This window comes from Rhinolophus hipposideros (genome assembly GCF_964194185.1).
Source record: "Rhinolophus hipposideros genome assembly, chromosome: 10".
NCBI classification, from domain to species: domain Eukaryota; kingdom Metazoa; phylum Chordata; class Mammalia; order Chiroptera; family Rhinolophidae; genus Rhinolophus; species Rhinolophus hipposideros.
Genome location: NC_138056.1, coordinates 49073073 through 49095989, shown reverse-complemented (window position 1 = coordinate 49095989; position 22917 = coordinate 49073073). Strand labels below are relative to the sequence as shown.

At 38.7% G+C, this 22917-nt stretch overlaps 1 protein-coding gene across 1 annotated transcript in view; it reads right to left on the bottom strand.

The window, feature by feature from the left end:
• Nucleotides 1–22647, bottom strand: part of UVRAG (UV radiation resistance associated) — a 272693-nt gene extending 250046 nt beyond the window's left edge. The window contains exon 1 of the mRNA XM_081061802.1: nt 22295–22647. Within this exon, the coding sequence (XP_080917928.1) occupies nt 22295–22411 (117 nt within the window). The 5' untranslated portion in view covers nt 22412–22647. The remainder of the gene's footprint in view (nt 1–22294) is intronic.
• Nucleotides 22648–22917: the final 270 nt, after the last annotated feature.

Genomic DNA, 22917 nt, shown 5'->3' with positions numbered 1-22917 from the left:
GGCACCCCCGGTATTTATATGTGGGTCTGTGTGTCTGTGTGTGTGTGTGTGTGTGTGTGTCCTATATCTATATATACCTAACAGATATAATTTGGTCTTTACACTCCTCTCCCATGTTTCTCCGAAAATACGACCTAGCTGGACCATCGGCTCTAATGTGTCTTTTAGAGCAAAAATTAATATAAGACCCGGTATTATATTATATTATTATGTTATATTATGCTATATGTTATGTTATGTTGTGCTATACCAGGTATTATATTATATTGCATTATATTATACCCAGTCTTATGTGATATTAAAATAAGACCGGGTCTCGTATTAATTTTTGCTCCAAAAGACCATTAGAGTTGATGATGATCCCACTAGGTGTTATTTTCAGGGAAACACGGTATTGCTCCAGGGGACCGAGCAATGACCTTCTCTTCAACTCAAGAGAGTGATTTTATGACAAATACAGTGACAGTGGAACTTACTGCCTTACAAAGCAGTATGCAGAGCTTGGACAGAGACAGAATCTGTAATGAATGCAGATATTGCTGAAGAAATCTTTGTATTATATATGAAGTTAGCACAACTACCACCAACACACAACTACCGCCAACACACCTTATGACTCCAAGCTCCAGGGTTCTAACATCAGCAATGGAGTGTACAAACACTCATCTGGGTGGATTACCAATGTCTCATTACTATTTCTAAGCTTCCCTCCACCGATGTAGATAAAACAGAACTGACTATATCCAGGCATTTTATAAGAAGGTTTACAAAAAACCCAAAAACTCTACAAATTAGCCATCTATACTTAAAGCACTCATGTTGGATTGTATGACTTTTTGCCTTTTCCCTTATTTGATTCATTTCAAATCATTAGGGTAAGTATTCCCATTACACAGTGATTGATTAAAATATAGGTGCCCCCAGCGCTGGAACAGACAAAGGAAATCAACACTTTCTGGGTAAATTACTGATGTCATCCTGGTGAAATGCAGTAAATGGCCTCAAGAGCCCTCTTGTGCCCTGTCTTGGTTTCTTTAATAACATTCATCCCAATTTTATCATAAAGCTGCTTTTACTTTTTAAAAATGCTAAACTGTAATAAAATGGAATTTAACTAATAATAATGTGCCAATGTTATGTTTTAATTTTGACAAATGTAAAATGGTAAGATGTTAACATTCGGGGAAATTGAATGAAAGGCATTCTTGGCAACTTTTCTGTAAATCTAAAATGATTCCAAAATAAAAAAATTATTTTTTTTAAATTATTGCCTTTCTCAGAGTTAATAAGAGTGGAAATGGGACAAAAAGAGTGCCAATAAAACATTTCACAAGCATTACTTCAATAGAACACTTCTCCATTCCCACCAGTCACCTCTTTCCTTCAATCTCCCATCTCCGTTCCTCCCCTTCCCCCAAGATTTAATGCAATTAAAAAGAAACACTGGCAGGTTAAACTAGAAACTCGGAAACATAATTACCTATGGGGGGAGAACAGGTTGGAGGGGACAGAGATAAAAACAAGATTTCCCTGATACTTGTTTATGTAGCTTTGACTTCTGTACCATATTTCATGTACTCAGAAAATGAAGTTAAATAAGAAAATGTTTAAATCAACTAATTCTAGTGCAAAATATAATAGCAATACCAAAAATTACTACCAGTTTTAGGATACATCATCCACCTTTGCCCAAAGTATTACCCTATGATCAAAGGAAGTATGAAAGCACTCAGGGTGACTTAAAGGATCCTCTTTGATTCTCAGTTCCCCAGAAGGTCTATACTTGACTAAAACAGTATGTGGTTATACCTAACACGGAAATATGGTCGGTCGTTCCAGATGTGTCTATCTTCCCCAACTAAAATACAAGTTCTGTGAGGGAAGAGACTTTATTTATAGTTGTAACTCCAACACCTAGATGAGTATCTAGCAAACAGCGGACACACAATAAATGTTTAACTGAATTAATAACTCTCCAGTGAATTAACTCAGTCAAGAAGGTCCTTGTATGACTGAGGCCTTGCAATGGTCCTGAGTGGCCTGGAACCCTTAGTGGATTCTGACACCTGCCCACCAGACGGTGGGAGAAAACAGAGCCCTTCAAACCTAAGAACTGAAATTAAGATGAAGTCTTAGCACTGCATCTGGACTACAACAAATCCTCAGGACTCAACTATCTTCAAGTGCTACAGGGTATATAATCTAGGGCTCCTTCATGGCCTGCTGGCACCATCTAGCATAAATACACTGCCCTAGACCTTGTCTAAGTACAATTAAATATCAGACCATCTCTTCAGATGGCCCACTGAAAGATGGTTAAAATCAAATCTGTACTTATGATCTAAATTGGCTCAAATGTCTCTGAAAAGTAAAAATATTACGTAATTAAATTATACAGACTTTGGGATTACTCTGTAAGATAACATTCCATGCAGTTTTCTTCACCAGCAATCTCATTAAACTTTCTCAAATGCTCCACGCTTTCAGTTATAAAATGTTCTTGGTGTCTCATTGCACAGCAGTAGCTTTAGGCAGCCAAGGAGTGTACTAATAACACCAATCCCCAAAACTAAAGCTGAATAGATTTTAATTTTTAAATTGGAATGAACATAACTTCAAAATCTTTGAAACTCTACCTACAAAACATTCTATACAAAGCTTAAAAACATTCCCTAACATAAAAAATTAAAACCGTCTATTCACCTTTGATTTGGAGGATGGAAAGACGTAATTAAAGCACAACTCTGCTATTTGAAATGTTGGCAGTGGCAAGACCAGTATAGCCCTAAATTCCTTAACTTTTTAACAAATCTTTCAAGAATAAATTCTAAAACAAGACTTAGGTGGCATACATTGTATATTTATAATATTTGCTTTAGTAAAATATATATATATATATGTGTGTGTGTGTGTGTGAATTACTCATCAGTGTGATTGTGAACGGGTAACTCTAAGGAACCTAAAATGGTTGTTTCTCGTCAGCATCACCAACGTTCTTAGAAAACGGCTTTAAAACCTAATAGTAGTCTAAAGGAAATTTTGTTTTGATTTTGTATTTCTTGTTTGTTTTGTCTTGCCCAGCATCTATATGGTTAAAAACAAACACAGATTTTCCTTTGTAGAACCACACTCCCCTACATACTTCCTACAGAACTAACTCCACCTCCAACTCCAATGATGGTCATATGACTCAGACCAGGGCATCCCCGACCATAGCATATGATTCCATCAGGGTCCATGAGAGTCCAAGAAATTAAACTGTTGAGAGCTCCTTTACTTTTTCCTCCTAGTCCTGAACCTTGGAGGACATAGGGCTAGAGAATTTGGCAGCCATCTTTCCATCACAGTGAAACCTGAAAATGAAACCAACAAGAGAGCGGAATCAAGACACATGGGATTCAGGTCCTGCCAACAGAAGTTAAGTCTTTGGATCAAACCATACCAAAATGAGAACTATAACCAAAAACACTATAGCAGAGTGAAATGCGCGTCTCTCTTTACTCCATCTTGTTCAAGCCTACTTTGTCCTCAAGGCCTTCAAGGCTAGTAACTTCTAACCATGAGAGGAATTTTGCTCGAGGCTAGTTTTACAAAGAAAGCCCCTCCCACTTCCCCTTCCCTTGACAAAAAAGAAGCCTGCACTCTGTAGTTGGGTGGTAAGTGGATTTGAGGGCTCCCATCTTCTCAGTTGGTGCCTTGATCAATAGACCTTTCCTTACTCCAAACTGACCCTTACTCCAAACTCTGTTTTGAGTTTTGGCCTTTTGAGGTGTCGGGCACACAGGCTTCGGTCTGGTAACACCACCAGCTCAGTTCTTATGACACTGTCAAAGATTGCAACTAGGGAGAAGTCTTATATGGTAATTATTAAGAATTTATCCCGTAACAGGTTAGTAGATAAAGAGTAACAACAACATTCTAATTTAGTGGCAAGGCACAAAGAAATGTTTCATTTTGTTAAACATCCCCATATTTTAGAAAATGATCATTTCTGGTGAGTCAATCCATTTTTGTTGTTGATATAATTTTGAACCTCAACATGCATGCTAGCAAGGCTTAAAACAATTAAATCATACCTCAGAACTAAAAGGAATCCAAAGCAATTTTCAGTAGTGAACATGCCATTGGGGTTCTATATTCTCCCAAGTTTTACTTTTCCCTTTCAGACATCAAAAATTTTCTGGCTTCTGAGGTATAAACATGACAAAAGAACTGATGTGTCCTTAATCTTTTTCCTCATCACTACTGGAGAGTGATTCAGGGAAGCTAATGGCCAATAGAAGAGGACAAAATGGCTAACATTCACGCTCCCTTCCCTGTACCCCTTGCTTAAAAAACAAAAGTACTATGATTCTTAAATATAATTACTCCACAAATCTCCACCATCACCAAACTAAACATCATCCCACACACACCTTTTATGATCCCAAGGCCACAGTGAAGTATCTTCGAAACAAATTTTGAGTTTAATTTGCTTAATCTACAAGAGCTATTACAAATCAATATAATCAATATTCTATAGCCCAACAGAAAAGGGGCAAAGAATATGAAAAGTCAGGCCACGGAAAAAGAAATGCAAGTGGTCAAAAAGCATGAAAAGATGTATAGTTAACCCTTGAACCATGCAGGGGGACACCCCCACACACCCCCACCACGCATAGTAGAAAATCTGCATTATAAGTTTGACCCCCCCCAAAAAAACTACTAAGTATCCTACTGTTAACCAGAAGCCTTGCCAATAACATAAACAGCCAATTTATACATATTTCGTATGTCATAGGTATTATAGATTGTATTCTTACAATTTGCAAGCTAGAAAAAACAAAATATTATTATGAAAATCATAAGGAATAGAACAGACAGTTACAGTACTGTACTGGACTTATCGGCACCATAAATTTACTTTGTCTAGTTTACCAGATGACTCATTTGTCAGTACCTATATCAATATCATCTCATATGACACAAAACACTGTAGATGTCATACGAGTACATATTACTAACACTAGACATCAAAAATGAAAAGATAATGTGAAAAAGAAATTTGTATTTACTTACAAGTATAACGATTCATGCATTGATAATCAAAAAGCAGCAATCGGATCGCTTTGTGGCAGCCTAGGTAATCGATACAAGTGCTTCACAGTAGGAAGTAAATCCAGAAATAACATATTTCTTGAAAAAAAATCCGCATATAAGTAGGTACCCGTGCAGTTCAAACCCGTGCAGTTGTTAAAGGGTCAACTGTATAATCACACTCATAATGAAAGCTATGCACACCAAAACAAACATTCCACTTGTGGCAGACTGTAGTTCCCAAAGGACGCTGTACCAATACACCCTGTCCCACGTGCTCTTCCACGGTGATGTTGCCACTCCTCCATTATGAAGTGGGATCTATGTTCCCTCCCCCTTCAATGTGGGCAGGTCTGTGACTATGGCAGAAATGACACTGTGACTTCTGAGGCTGACTCATAAAATCACCTGGCCCTCTGACAGGATGCTGTTCCTTGGAAGTCACCCTACTGTGATGGAAAGGACTGCGGACACGACTGTGACTTCTGAGGCTGACTCATAAAATCACCTGGCCCTCTGACAGGATGCTGTTCCTTGGAAGTCACCCTACTGTGATGGAAAGGACTGCGGACACGTAGGTGTTCTCCACAGCCCAGCCCCAGCTGACAACCCAGCTACAGCCAGACCCATGACCATTTCAGCCCCTAGCTTCTGAGCCACCAGAAAGGACAAGTACAGCACAGACAAGTTGTTCCCACCAAGCCCAAACCAAACTGTATATTTGTGAGCAAAACAGATAATGATGTTTTAAGCCATTAAATGTTTTGTTTGTTACTCAGCAATAGGAAATGAACAGACCTGTCTGATTAAAAAGTCAAGCTATTTTAGTATCTGTCAGATATGAGTAAAGAAAACAATGTTGGGAAGAATATAAAATGGTCCAATTTGAAGGGAGGGTAATTTAGCAATAATTAGCAAATTTTAAATTGCATATATTATTTGACCAAGCCATTCCACAAGTCACAAAAATGTGTGCAAATATGCTTACTCTGATATTGGCTATAAAAACAAAAACTAAATAACCACTCTTAAGTTGTGGTACATTCATACAATGGAAAACTACGTAACTGTGAAAAAAACAAAGGGTTGATACGGAATATAAACAAAAGAGCAATATAAACAAAAGAGCAAGAAATTTTAAATGTTCATGCAAAGAAATATTACTTTATATCCTGATTGATGTAGAGCAAGGGTTGGCCAGCTTGTTCTGTGAAAGGTCAAAGAGCAAATATTTTAAGCTTTTCAGGGCACATCCAGTCTCTGCACATTCTTTGGGTTTTTGTTTGTTTAAAATCCTTTAACGATTTAAAAACCTTTCTTAGCTCATCAGTTGTTACAAAACCCAGTGACTGTTGGCCATAGTTTGCTGATCCCTAATGTAGATAATCACAGATATTATGAGATAATTTTTTAAAGTAGCATTTGGTTTGGAAATATAGTCAGACTTCTTCTGAACGCCTCCCCCCTTTCCTATTCTTTTGTTTTTCAGGGCAGCCATTTATTCTCAGCCTGGGACCAGGCTAAATGTCATGGAAGAATTCAGGCCCAGGTTGTTTCAGGTAAACTCAGATTACTGCGACTTTGGTATACTTTTTTGAGGGGCAACAAAAGCAAACCTGGGAGCAAATTAGTTTTCCATATTTCCACATAAGGTAAAAATGTTGAATTACTGAGACAAGAATTTAAGTTTGATAAATTAGGTCAATCTTTTTTAAAAATACAAAAGCCTCTGCTGTACAATAGCACTATCAATCACCTATTTTTTTAATTTTTTGAAACCACCTGGAAGACTCACTTTGAAAAATACTGAAGAACACAAAAATGCTTTAAAATGAGTACTTGGTGCTACTGGTTATAATGGTGCCAACAGCCAATGTTACAGGTGTACACAAACAACCCACCAACTCTAGTCTCTCAGAAAACACTCTGTAACTCCTATACCTAAGTGAGAGTTTTCTCTGACACAAATTATACAACCTTGGAACGAAAGCCTTTATTTTGACATTTACTCTGCTCTCAAGTAAGTTCTAAAATTCAATGCAGTCTTTACTAAGCACTACTAAATTATCAAACAGGCTGCCCCACAGGCAAAGAAATTTTATCTCTGAACTTTCTCCTTTTCTTATACATTTTGGCTCTGGGGTTTTTTTTATCTCCATCCTATTCACCCCAATCTTGGTAGAAGGTCCAAACCTGTCTTCTTTCTTCTCTGTTTCGTCTGGGTAGTGTTGCTGTAAGAAGCAGTCCTTTGTAGTGACAGATTGTCTTCCGCGTGTTTCTCCCTTATCCTCCCCGTCTTGTTCCCCGCTCTTTTCTATTTTATCTCGCTGGTATTTCCTTCACAGACTAGGCTAGGAACGGTGGGGAAACAAACAAGGCATTCCCTAACTTCAGAGGATGTAATCTTACTAATGTACTGGAGTCTGTGCACACAAAAAAGGCCAATTTGAGGTAAAAATGTCCAGAAGTATACTTTCATGGAGCATTTATTAGAGCACTGTTATTTTAGAAATATAAGGCCAAAGAAAAAAGACACAGAATTACATAGGATGACCAGGAGAACAAACATTGGAAGACAGTTGTCAGTGGTCCAAGTGTTAAGAGTAATATCATCCTATAATTAGCTTCAGAATAACGGGGGTGACGCACGGAGGACAACTCAGTAAACTATAGATAAAATAAGACCTGTCATGAGGTGCATTATTGAAGCTGGGTAATAGGTACGTGGGAGCTCATTACATCCCCCCTCTATACATATGCATTTCAATATACATTGATACATTCAACAGTTAGCCCTCTGCATCCATGAATTCAAACAACTGCAGATTTAAAAAAAAAAAAATCTAAAAAAAAACCAAATCCTAGAAAGTTCCAAAAAGTAAAAATCGAGTTTGCCATGTGCTGATGAGCTAAACTGAATCCAAACAAATGCAGGAATGTGTAGGCACACCCCACAGTAGCCTGTATGCAAATACGGTTATATGCAAATACTATACCATTTTATATAAGAAACCTGAGCATCTGAGAATTTTGGTATTGGAGGAGAGGAGGTCCGAGACCCAATCCCCCACAACTGTATACATTTCAATATACATATTTCATAATTCATTGAAATTTCCATAATAAAAAAGTTTTAAAGTAATATCAATAGGAACAGAAAGAAAGGATAAGAGCATATAGGAGCTTAGAGAAAAAGTGTACTTAACTGGGGCTAATTAGATAAGGGATATGGCTGAGGATGAAAAGATTGATAAAAGGGATAAGGGAGTCAAAGGAACCCTAGGAAAATAAGGACTAATCAATAAAGATGTTAGGGTAATAGAATAGTCATCAGAAAAGAGAAGAAATGAAACATACATATGTAGGAAACACACCCTATACCTTATATCAAATTCCAGATGGTTTAAAGATATTTAAAAGTAAGTACTTAAAGCATAAATGTACCGAAAGAAACCATGAAGAATCATTTTATTACCTCAAAGGTCTAAGAATGACATAAAACTCAGAAGCCATAAAAAAAGAAAGTTAATAAATTTTACTACACAAAATGTTTTTATTTCCCCATAAAGATAAACCTATGTACCCCTATGTTCATTGCAGCATTATTAACGGTGGCCAAGACATGGGAAAAACCGAAGTGTCCTTTGATAGACGATCGGATAAAGAAGATGTGGTGCTTACAAGTATATACAATGCAATATTATTCAGCCATAAGAAAAGATGAAATACTGCCATTTGCGACAACATGGATGGATCTTGAGATTATCACACTAAGCAAAATAAGTCAGACAGAAAATGTCAAGAACCATATGATTTCACTCATGTAGATATAAAACTGACAGCAACAAACAAGCAAGACAAACAAACAAGAATTCAGACACAGACAACAGTTTAGTGATTACTAGAGGGTAAAGGGGGAGGAAGAAGGTAGAAGAGGACACCTCTTACATGCAACATATAGATGATGTACTATAGAATTATATACTTGAAACCTATATAACTTTATTAACCAATGTCACCCCAATAAATTGAATTTTATAAATAAATGTTTTTAAATCATGCATGGCAAAAACTATCCTATGCAATGTCAAAGGAAAAAACCACCTACCAAAAAAGTTTAATTCACTAAAGACAATTTCACTAAAACATACAGAGTTCCTAGAAATCAATAAGTCCAACAATACGCAGAAAAAAAAGGCAAAGAATATTAACAGGTAATTCACAAAAAAGGAACTACAAATAGCACTTAAACACAAAACGATTCTCAACCTCACCCATAAGAGAAATGCAGATTAAAACTACACTAAAGTTGGCACAAACCAAAAAATCTAATAACATAATCAGAGACAAGGCAGTGGCAAAACAGGCACTTACATGAAAAGAGTATAATTGGTAAAAACCTCCACAGATGGCACTCTGGCAATATCTACCAAAATTATAAACGCACATATTCTTTGATCCAACAATTCCACTTCTGCCTTTGTGTTAAAAATACACTTGCAGATATGCAACATAATATATGTAATATACTTGTGTTTGTATTAGCAAAAAGTTGAAAATAAGTTAAATGTCCATTAACAGGGAACCAGCTAAATTATGCTATATCCTACAGTGGAATGCTATGCGACCCTAAAGAATAAATTATGTGGCACCTCTTTGAGACTGATGTGGTACAATCTATAAGATATACTATTAGTTTTTTTTTAAAGTACAAAACAGTTTATAAAGTCAGTATGTTTATCATTTGTGTTTCATAGGGAGAAAAAGAATAAAATTATGTAATTACGAGAGATGCATAAACTATAATTGACAATACCGGTTGCTGCAGGGAAGGGAAAATGGGTATTTGGGGCATAGAATGGTATGGAGTTATATCTACACTGTAATCCCTTACATATGTTTTGAAAATGTTCCACATGAATACATCGTCTATTTTTAAAAATAAAACTACATTTACATTTTCCAAAAACAGATGGCAAGCAGCCTTTCAGCACAGGTATCTGAGATAGGCATCACTCAAATCAATGTGACATAGCGGTAACTAGAGTCAATAATTCTGAATTCTAGGGTGGTTCTATCACTCACTGCTGGGCAAATCACTTAACTCTCTCCGAGCCTGTTTCCCCATTCCAGAAAATGGAGGTATTTCCTGCATGCCTACCTTTGTAGGTTACTTTACGGATCAAATGAAATAATGGATATAAAAGCTCTCTGAAAAATCACAAAGGACTTTATAAAGTACTAACAGAAATAGAGATGTCAAGAAAGGGATGTGGTTATCAGAGTAAGAGGATGAATTGGCTTAGGCAGTTCTAATTTGAAGTGAAGAGACACATTTAGAATTCATTTATCTAAATAGAGGTGATAGAATCACAAGAGTATAACAGATCCCCGAAGGACAAACATTCAATAAATAGAATTACAGAACTGCAGAATTGGAAAAGATCCTGAAGGTCATCTAAGCCTTTGCTACTCAGTATCACCTGGGAGTTTGTTGGAAATGCAGAATCTCTGGGCCCAGCACAGACCTACTCAATCAGAATCTATATCTTAACAAGATCCCTAGGAAATTTGTATGTACATTTTAAGTTTAACAAGCACTAATCTAAGCCATTTTACTCATTTTGCATATACTAATATTGAGGTCCTAAGTAAAGGGACTTATCCACGTTCACACTGTTAATATGTAGCAAAGTCAAGATTTGGACCCAGGCTTGATCTCCTGGGATGTGTATATGCAAACATGTATACCATGTACTTGTTCCCCAGGTACCGTTTCAAAACCTTTGAGACATCTTTGCCCGGCGGATGTCCCATACCCCCAACCCCATTTCTTTTACTTTTTTCCCCCTCTTCCCCTCTCCCCGCCGCCCACCCCCACTCCGGTTCAAGCCGTTGTTTCTCAGTCTAGGTGTGTAGGACACAGCTCCCTGGCCCATGCTGGTCTTATGAGCCTTGCGCCACACGCCCTCCAGTTGAGACAGTTGACCTCTGGCTGCTCACAGCATCCCAGCTCCAGGCAGAGCTGTTGTTCAATCTTAGCTGTAGAGGGCGCAGCTCACTGGCCTACGGGGAATCCCACCAGCGACCTCAGCGTGCTCCAACCACCTGAGCCAAGGGGCCAGCCCCCCACCTCCACTTCTAATCAGCCATCCAGCCCATCAGTTCTATTCTTCACAGTATCTTTGGCACAATATTTCTTCTTTGCCACATCTTTCATTCATTGCTCTAAAGCTACCGCTCTTTATACTATGAAAAACCAACTTCCTTCTCTTATGGATATATAAACTTCCTCTTCTGCAAACAAGAGCTCAAGGCATTAAATGTTAACATACTGATTTCAGGCAGAATCTATGTTTGAAACCCACCAAGACTAGCAAACTATAACTTGGTAAATCTAACCCAGAATTTTTATGTCTTCACTTTCATTACTTCTTCCCCATTATCTCCTTCTCTTTGCCCCAGGACTAACCCATGTTGCCTTTATCTAACAAGATCCTTCCTCCATAATCAAGCTTTAGGAAATATAGCCAAAAGCCCTAACCTACTTTCCAGTACTATCTTCTATCCCAATCTGTCCTGATAGACTCTCACCATCCACAAACATTCTCATAGCTTCATAATTCCCTCCTCTACACTGTATCCTTACAAACCAAAGTATTTCAACATTTCTTGAGTACCCGTGGTGTGCCAGGAATTACACAATAAGACAGAAGTGTAAATACCTCTGGGTATCTTTCCCACATAAATTCCATAAAATTAAAAGCCCTGGTGCCCGCCCCATGTCCACTTCTGCACCAAGAAGTTTCGCCTTGTTAAGAACAAGTAATATGGGAAGACTTTTATAGATACTCAGCCACAAGAAGAACAGACAGACAGACAGAATAAGCCACCCACAGCAAGAACACTGCAACAGTCTGTATACAACAACACTCGGGTAAGCAGTTCTAGAGACTCCTTTGTACAAATTGGGTTCAATTAAATCAACCTGAAAAAACAAGGGGTGCTTCAGTTCAAAATCTGATACGTACATGCAAACGTATTCCAATTATCCCAACAGAGTCCCAGCTCTGCCAGTTCATCTGGGAGAAGCTGCTAAAAACACAAGGCAGCATGACAAAAGATAAAAAGATAGGAGTCGGAAATTTGTTCATGGATAACTTTTAAAAGATATTTCTGTAATGGTATGTGACCATGAGCCATGAATCTTGTCTGAAGGAAAATCTGGCAGCAAATGGTAATTCCAAAGTTGGAGTAAAATGAGTACCTACAATTAAGTAGACAAACACCTACCAAATCCTTCTTCATGACTCAGTTTCAGAAGCTCCACTTTGGAGACATCCTTTCTGACCTCCCTGCCCCATCCACTACCCTGAAACAAGGTAGTTTTAAAACAGCCGAGTTTGTATTATATCAAAAATGAGGCCAATATGTAATTAAGAAATTCTGCAATTCTAGTGTCCCCATGTAATAATAAGACTGATGTCTTTTGATAGAAGTATATGAATATCAAAAGTAAAACAGTCACTCCGAGCACCTGGACAACTGTTCTTTATTTTTACATTTATTTTAAATACCTTCCATGTAAAATAAACTCCATTAAGCTAATTAATGAAAACAAGCCTGAAAGACCTTCTATATATACAATTCTACAATGGGACTAACTCTATCTTGTAATGAGTACAGTCCTATAAAACAGCCTAGACCTGTAATGAGCACCCCACAGGCTACCTTTGTACCTGATTCATTCTATTTTCAGAATGAAAAATTAGAACGTCTTCTTCACATTGCTGCTTCTCATATATACCCAGATAATAACATTTTAGTGGATGAAAGCAGTCCCAATTTTTTCAATGACATTATTGTATTCATTCAGGTAGACAAAGTTAAAAACAGCTTTTTCATAATCCTAATAACATTATTTTCATTTTGCATTTTAAAAAGGTTAGTTTTCTGGTATTATATATATATCAAAAAGACTGGAATTGTTAAAGGAAATAATTCATATCCTCTGAAAGATGTAAGTCAGTTGGAGGAAACAAGGCATGCAATTTCTAATCCTATGCCTAATATAATTCAGAGAAGGTACTTTATAAATATCTGTTCAATAAATGGCTGACTCCATCAGTTTCTTCCACTTCTGGATTTAGCATTAGTTTTAACATAGGCTAACATGAACACATGAATTACTTACAGGTCAGAGTCAAACCTTAGTCAAAAAAAAATAAAGTCATGTTAAAGAACACCAAGTTTTTCCCGGGAAAGAAAAAATAGATCACAAAAGTCTGATTACTGATTTCCACTTTTACTTATTTGTATCTTCTCTTCCCTCCCCCCCATCCCGACCCCCCTACCTCCAACAAGGAGTCTACTAACAAAAGCCAAAGGTAGCTGCCAGTTTCAGCTTCCTGGTTTTCCTCATTATCTTCAAAAACCGTCTGACTGCATCTTTTAGGACATTGTAAAAACCATGGTAGGAAAAAGTGCCAGGTATTTAAATGGTCCAACCAACAAACCAGGACTGTAAGTTTTGGGTTCTAATGCTTAGCTTTAGTATTATCTGTCTCCGGCTCTTAACCAATAAATGCACTTCACTATAGCTTTCAGTGTCTCATAACATTACTAGTAAATGAGGTCTACAGCAATCTAACAGCACACAGAATTTAATCCCTGACATCAAAAAACCCACCATCGCTACATGATTGCTGTTGCAGCAATTTAGAGAGGTAAAGGACCACTTCTTCTTGAGGGAAATATTCAAAAAAGGACAGGAATGGTAAGCACCCAAGGACAAAACAGGAAGACTGATCACTAAACTACAGAGGAACATTCCAAAGTTTCGCTTTAATGCACACCATAAAAGGGGAATGGGGGTGGAGTCTGAGTTTTCTGCCTGTAAAGAGAAGTTTAAAATACAGCCCTCCTCCCATTTTAACTTTAGTCTAAAATCCCCAATGCTGTGGGCAAAACGTGTCAGAGGACAGAGGTAGGTTTAAGAAACAAGTTCTCAAAATACCCAGCCAAGCGCGGTGGAACTGCTCGTGAGCGACACAGGGTCTGGGCCCGTCTCTGCCTCTAGCGGGAAGAGCAGGACAGTCAATTCAGATGTGTTAAACTCACCCTCTTAGTTAACTCCTGAGGGCCGAATAAACAGATCACCCAAGGCTATGGCCAGGGGAATAGCTTCACCTGAGGGCTTCAGATTTTGCATCTACAACATTCTATTATTCAAAATTCATGTTTCCATCTAAAAATTAAATGGAAAACAAGATTATGTCATAATAAACTAAGAAGGTATGCTATGAATTGTGCTTTTTTTAAATTCCAATGTCAAGTTTTCCATTCTCCGTGAGCTCCTCTACCTAGATAACCTAAGGGTACAACTGCTAAAATACAAGGCACTAAAAAACTTTAACTCTGCCTGAGACATGGCTGGTGTCATTAAACCTAAAACAAAGTATAAAAGCTAAAATGTTTCAACTCCATCCTTAACATAAATCTGTCTTTAATTTTTCTAAACCACCAGCTAGTTCTTAGCTGCACACATCTGAGTACATTAAAAATGATAAATATTTCTTTTTCCCCCAGTTAGTAATATGTCTGACAGGTAAAAATACACAGATTCTCAAAGTGAACATTTGGAAACTATGAAGACCTAGTTTTTTTCATTTTACCATACACTTCAGGCCCAAGTTATGAGTCTCAGTTCTGCTCTTGCTCTATTTCCACTCAGTTTCACTTCTGAGTTTTCTGCCACAAAAAAAAAACTGTGACCCTGTGGAGAAATTTTAAAGTACACACTAAATAAGAACATAACTTTTCCTTTCAAAAGAAAATTAAACATTTTCACAATAGAAACAAAATAAATTCTTAAATTCCCAATGGCTTGTCACATAAAAATAATGATTTTAGGATGCTGATGTTTTCTTTGAGTTTCTGAAGCTTCCTCATAATTTTGTTTACAAGATCCAAAGCAGCTTAAAAATTGCCATCAATTTTATTTTATAGATATACAACAATATTTTTTTATTTGAGTCACAAGGAAGGGGGACTCAATAAATATTTGTGGACGGACTAGGTGTACATAACATGATACTGTGCTACATGGGGTATATGTTCCCAATAAGGCACAGTTTCCTCTCTCTCCCTTCAGTGGCCTTACCGACAAAACAGACCTTTGAAAATACAATAAAAAGATGATTAAATTAGATTGACAAAAGCAAGATATTTGATAAACATAAATCTATAAGGAGAAAATATATATCATGTACAGCTAAATTATGCTTTATAAAGCTTTTGTGCTTCTATCATTATTTTCTTGTATGTTTCAATTCCATTTCCTTCCTCTCTTTAGGCTGTCAAGTTCTTCAAAGGAAAGACCCATATACAAGAAAAATCAAAAAATAAAAACGTACTGAATTGCTACTATGTAATCAGCACAGTGCTGTATGAAATAAAATATAATCCTGTAATGGTCCCACACCTTGACATAACTTAAAACTGGTTTTTCACCAGACCCCTGCAAAGAGTCGATACCTATGGCAACTGAGAATCAAAGATCTAATCTAGACTGTATCCCTGTGTTGGCACTGCGTGACTCTGAGAAAGTTACCTAGAACTTAGATGCCCCATCTGTAAAAGGAAATGGTTACTGATGTAAATCTCCCATGCAGAAGAATTCCAAATAATTTATGCAGATACTCTGCCCACAAGGAGGGGAGTATAACTCCCCACTGCACAGAATGACTTCCTTCCAAAGAGGACAGTATGGAGGTGTGATCAGGAGAGAATAACCTTACACCAGAGAAACCTGACAAACACTACCTCAGCCAGGGATGATGCAAGTTACCATCAGTGATAAGTCATGTTAATGTATATACTTTATAGTGATAAAAATGGCACCTTACCTTTCTGGTCTTCCTCCCGAAAACCCATAACCCCAGTCCAATCATGAGAGAGGAAAAAAAAAAAAAGACTAATTCCAATACAGGGGTATCCGATACAAAATACCTGAGCAGTACTCAAAACTGTCAAGGTCATCCAAAACAAAGAAAGTGTGAGGAACTGTAACAGCCAAGAGGAGGCTAAGGAGATACAATAACTAAATATAATGGGGTCTTCAGGATGGGATCCTGGCACAAATAAAGGTCATTAGGCAGGTAAAAACTAAGGATCCAACAACAAATACGTTGATAAACAAAACGTGGTACATACATATAATGAAGTATTACTATAAAAAGAATGAAATTCTGATACATGCTACAACATAGACGAACATTGAAAATTTTATGCTGAATGAAATAAGCCAGACACAAAAGGACAAATATTATGATTCCGCTTATATAGAGTACCTAGAATAAGCAAATTCAGAGACAGAAAACAGAACAAAATTTACCAGGGGCTGAAGGGAGAGAGGAGAATGGAGAGTTATTGTTTAATGGGTAGATTCTGTTTGGGACAATGAAAAATTCTTGAAACGGATAATAGTGATGGTTGCTCAACATTGAGAATGTATTTAATGCAACTGAATTTTGACAAAAGATATTTAATAAAGTTAAGTATGTAAGGGGAAAATATGTACATTTGTACACTTAAAAATTATTAAAATGGAATATTTTATGTTATCAATTTTTTTAAACTAAAGAAATCGGAATAAACTTTAACAAATAATAACGTATGAACATTGGTCCATTAGTCGTAAAAACTATCATACTAATGGAAGATGTTAAAAATCAAGTAAACTGGATGTAGGGTATATGCGAACTCTCTGTACAATTTTTCTATAAATTTAAAATTGTTCTAAAAAATAAAGTCTATTACAAAATGCCACAATATCTAAAAATATCAAATCATGCTGTATTCTGAAAATAATATGTCAATTATATCTCAATTAAAAAGAAAAGAAAAGAAAAACACCTGAAGGGGAGAAGCAATTTCCCAAAGAAAAGATGGAAGGGTGGGATAGTAAGTTACAGTTATCAGAGTAAGTGCAAGAGGGATAATGGACAAACAAAATAATAACAATAATAATAACAACAACAAAGAAGCAATTCACTTCCAAAAACAAAAAAATTCAAGAAAGATAAAGGCTCATAGCACTAATATACCATACCTCCTTCCAAATAAAGGACAAGAAAAAATGCTTTTCAATCAATGCAAAACATAAGTAAGCAATCAGAAAAATTAATGCCAAGGATGTGAACAAGCAATTCACAAAACATTAAAATGCTACATAAATCTGTGTAAAGATACTAAACTTGGGGCTGGCCGGGTGGCTCAAGGGTTGGAGCTCCGTGCTCCTAACTCCGAAGGCTGCCGGTTCGATTCCCACCGGGGCCAGTGGGCTCTCAACCACAAAGCTGCCAGTTCAACTCCTCGAGTCAAGGGATGGTGGGCAATGCCCACCCTGCAACTAAGATTGAACACAGCACCTTGAGCTGAGCTGCCGCTGAGCTCCTGGATGGCTCAGTTGGTTGGAGTGTGTCCAGTTCGATTCCTGCAAGGGATGGTGGGCTGTGCCCCCTACAACTAACAACAGCAACTGGATCTGGAGCTGAGCTGCACCCTCTACAACTAAGGCTGAAAGGACAACAACTTGACTTGGAAAAAAGTCCTGGAAGTACACACTGTTACCCAATAAAGTCCTGTTCCCCTTCCCCAATAAAAAAATAAAAAAATAAAAAAAAAAGACCCTAAACTCATAGGGTTGCAAGGATAAATGAGACCACATACCTAGCATAGTGTTTGGTGTAGGAAAATAAAGCTATTAAAATATAAATAAAGAAGTGTTCGTTTAAATAACAAAAAATACGTATGTGTATATGTTAGGTACATATGTAATCTGTATACATAAAATCAGATTGTAAAACAGAAAACTTATGATGTCCAAAGATGACAGAAAGTGGAGATACAGGTCCTGTCATAATTTGGTAGGTGTGTAATAGGCGTGACCTTTTTGGGAAACACTTTCCTAATACCTTCTAAAGTTAAAAAACATGTGTATATAAAATATTTATTAAATATATATCTATATATACATATATATAACTCCATTGACTGAGCTGTTTCACTACTCAAAATTTATCCCACAGAAATTGTATATGGATAGTTATTGCAAAAATGTAATACAGAAAAACTGGAAAGAGTCCAAAAGTCTACCAAATGGGGATTTAGATAAACATTACTAAACACGCAAAATGTGGTAGATGTGTACCAAGGGTGCCCAAAAAAAGTACGTATATACGTTTTAAGAGGTGTTATCTATGCTCAAACAGTAGTTCACGGTAATCGCAAGTGTCTGGATGCTGATGGCAACCACTTTGAGCAACTCTTGTAATTGCAGAAGTCAAACGTGACTTGCAATCACCTTTTGTTATGGGTATATATTATTACAATTAATGCTTTTCCTTTCTTAAAATGTATATGCATTATTTTGGCACCCTCTGTAAATACTGACATGAATAACTAAGAAAAATAATATTAAATTGGAAAAATAGTTCATTTTTTTAAAAAAGGGGTTAAACTGGGTTAGCATTATTTAATCTGAGCTCTTCTATTTATACTTCAAGGGAACCAAACCTGCATGCAAAATTGTGTTTATGTATGTATGTAAGTACATTTTCTACGGTTAAGAGTCTATAGTTTTTACCAAAACTTAAAAGAAATATGTGACTCCCCCCCCTCCCCCGTCCCAAAAGGGTCACTAAACAATCACTAAAAAGCTTCCCCAGCTCTGAGTAGCTGAGAAACATAGTTAGGTTACACTCACGTAAGGAAGCCTTTGGGGAGAAAAGAAATGCTCTCAATTAAACTTTCAAGGAAATATTAAATGTCCCTACCACGAAAAACATTTTTATTTCAAAACTCCTAAATCTAAGGGTGTGAAGGAAGTTATTCTTCAGATGAGCCTATATTCACTAGGTAATTACAAACCTCAACCAAAAATTAGAGCCCAAACACAGTCTTCAAAATGTGTGACTAGTTCATGCTGAAATTTACAGTTAAAGGAAGATCACACTGAGCAAAAGGAGGCAAGGACTAAGTAGTAGTTCCATTTGACACAGTCAAATAGTTATTGTGGACTAGTCAGTACACATACGTGTAAAGGTTCAGGAGTTACGCAGTCTTAACTAGAGGGGTGTGTGTGTGTGTGTGTGTGTGTGTGTGTGTGTGTGTGTGTGTGTGTGTGTTTTAAGATAAGTAGATTACAAATAAGACAAAAATAAGTTAGGTCTCACACATAGTGTTGTGGACTTTCTTTGAGCAAAAACAAAGTAAGTCTATCTGGACGCAGATGAGGGGGCTCCAATACTTCTGGAACTGATCTATTGTGAATTAATATTGTAAACATTGCAGTCATTAGAATCAATGGGATTTAATGAAGACTGGAATAAATGAGTAGATAATAGCAGGCATACTTTCTATCTTACAATGAAAATATACTTTAGAACAGTGGTTCTCAGCCAGGAGTAATTTTTCTCCTTAAGGGACATTTGGTAATATCTGAATACATTTTCGATTGTTCAGACTGGGCAGGTGCTGCTGGTATATTGTGGGTAGAGGCGAAGGGCATAGCTAAGAAATCTTATAGTCTTATCCACCAACCCAAACGTCAACAGTGCCAAAGCTGAGAAATCCTGACCCAGAAGTAGACTGGGGAACCACTGAAATCTATGCTTTGAGAAAAATCAACTTTATCATAGGAATCCTAAATAAACAGGGTCTGTTTGTTTAGAAGTATTGATACATTATCAAACAGCATGGGATCTATTAAAATGACACGATTTTCAAACAATGTTATTTAAAAGGAAGTTAATTAATTGGATTTCCAATTTATCTAAACCTTTGAAATTTTTCAAAAGCCATACTCCAAAAAAAAAAGACAGTGAATTAATGCTAACAGAACTTTTATACACACACACCCTATGACTCTCACAAACAATACTGAGCAAAGAAAAAAACTAGTCACAATCATACATTTTGCATGATTCCATTTATATAGAGTTCAAGAAAATAGGAAAAACTGATCTCTTAACATAAGGGGGACTTCTGGGATGCTAACAATTTTGTATTTCTTAATCCAGGTAGTAGTTATATAACTGTGTTCACTTTGTGACAATTCTTCAATCTGTGTACTAACAATCATTGCCCTTTACTATATACAGATTACATTTTAACAAAAATGTTTTTTTTAAAAAATGTCATAATACATATTTATACCTTAAAAAACTGAGCATTGTGACCCAGAAAGCGACATTAATGTCAACTGCAAAAGTGAAAGTGTTGTTATACTACAGGCTGCCTCCCCAGAATTCAAGAAGGATGACAACCCCAGAAAGCTGTGAATACTCAGCGCTCATATAGCATTCACTGTACTTTTAAACCACCATATATCCCTTGGTACAGATCCAAAAATTTGACAAAGGCTTACAAATGCAGTTGAATTTATTCCATGGACAGTTTGTTTGGATTATTTCCCCCCATGTTAAATTGTGAACTGTTATCAGAGAACAGGCTCTATGAAACAAATGATGCTTTCTCTGTCCTAATCCCATAGTTTCCCAAATCTCACCCACTCTAAACCCCGCTCTAGGCCTTCGACTCCTCAGGATTTCTCCAGGTGGCTTCCGACAGTGTCTAACACTGCCTTTCCCACCCTCACCATTCACCTCATAAATATAATCCAAACCGTACTCCCCTCAAATTCCTATATTCGCCACACACTCGCTTCCTGCAGCATCACAAAACCAGGGCACACACTACCCAGTCTTCTAAATCCTCTTCTGCCACACACACAAAAAACCCTTGCTTCTGTGAACAATTCAGCTCAACAGCCACCCCTGTAGCTGTTGATCTCAACTCCCCTCTTCCCTTTAGCACCCCTCACACACTTTTCTGATTTCACATCCATCCCATTTCCCCAACTCTGCTTTCCTTGTTCTGAACCTTCCCTAAGTACTACTGCAAGGCTGGGAAGTTAAAGGGAGGGTATGAGGAAGGGTATGAAGGAGACTGCCCTGTCCTGTGCAAAGGTTGTGGCTCCAGTCTTAAGTCTCAAGCACGCAACCACGTGCATGGGCTACAGAGTCAGACTCTGGCTTCTGAAACCCAGCCCCACCAGTAACTAACTGCAAGGCTTTGGACGGGTGATTTTGCATCTTTAAGCCTCAGTTCCCTGAACTATAAAATGGGGCTAGTAAAAATAGCTATTGCATAGGGTTGTGAGGATTAAATGCACTATCAGTCCTTGAGCACTTGACACAAAACCAACATGGTGAATTCTCAAAAACTGACAGTTTTTCTTAGGTCCTCTTTTTGGAACGAGGAATAGAGAGAACGAAAGGTACCTTCTTAAAGTGTCTTGAACGCTAATGTTTCTGCAAAGTCTCCTCTTGGGAGATAGAAGTAGGACAAGGGATAGAAGGGAAGCAGCACTCTACAGATATGTGGGTGATACAAAGTATTTTGTCAAATCCTCAAACTCAGTGTTCTCTCTTTATCATCACCCCACAGGGTGGATCCAAGACGCCCTGAAGGCCCTGAGGAAGGATGCGGGAAGACATGGATACCGTATACATCAAATCCTTCTTCCACAGATACTCATTTGAGGGAATGAGGTAGGAAAGAGTCCCCTAAATTGCTAAAATGCAGGAGTCTGAGGTTAGGAAGAAAACCCCAAAGTCCCAAGTATTTCTCTTGAGAAACTGAGGGGAGTAGTTCATAATTAGGATCAAAGGTAAATGCTAGAAACCCTGAAAACTCATCGCTTCTCCCGTAAGAGGTAGTACCGACTGGGTCCTCCGCGAGCTGAGAAAGGAAAAGTGCTGTCCCTGTCTCTCGCGGGACACCCGGGCTGCCCGGGTCCCTTCCCACGAGGGCTAAGGGGAGGGTCTGCGCCAGGGAATCCCCGGCTTCCTACAGGGGAGAGGCGGGCTGAGGCCGGGCCCCCACGGAGCTCCGCTGGGTCTCTTCGCGTCTCCTTACAGCTCATCTCCAGCAGCGCGATTTCTCCTGGGACTCGGGGCTCCACCAGAGGTTCGGCCATCACGGGATCGCTCCCCTTACGAGACCTGCGGGCCGCCCCCGTCGGTCCTCCGAGTTTCCCCGGCCACTCCTCCGGGTCTCCCGGCTGGCACGGAGTCAGCCCGCCGCCCACGGGGTCCCTTCACCGGACTCTTCCCGGCCCCTCCCGGGCGCCGCGAACCCACCCGCGGGTTACCTGCTGAGACGGCAGCTCCACATGCAGGGCCCGAGCGGCAGAACCGGGAGGCAGCGCGGCGGCCGGGCCCGGGGGCGGCGGGAGGACCGGGCCCCCGATCGACGCTAAGGAGCTCATCTTGACCAGGGGGCCGCCAAGCGGCGGGGCCAGCGCTCCTCCGGCATCCGCCACCAAGGCTCAGCCACGATCCACCGAGCTCCTGCAGCCCAAACACCCGCCAGCCAAGGGGCAGGACAGCTCTACCCACCGCCCGCCGCGCCGCCGCCGCCGCGGGCTAAGGAAGAGCCATATTACCGCAGTGCAACCCCCGCCACCCCGCAGAGATCTAGCTTGCTCATTGGCTCAACTCCTGTAGGGGCGGAACCCAACCACAGACAGGAGAAGAGCTATTGGGTAGAAGGTCTGTCCATCGCCGCCGGAATGGGCAGGGGGCGGAGGGACCGGAGGATGGCCTAAATTGCGTCTGTCAAACCGGGGTGAAACCTGAGGCTTTGCTTCTTTTTTTCCAAGTCTAATTGGTTCTTTCACGACCACTGGGCGGGGTCTCCTGGTAGAGCTGCAAGGACCATTGCTCTAGGTCGCTGTCAGTTGTCAGTAAAGGAAGAGGGGCGGGGCCTGATTAG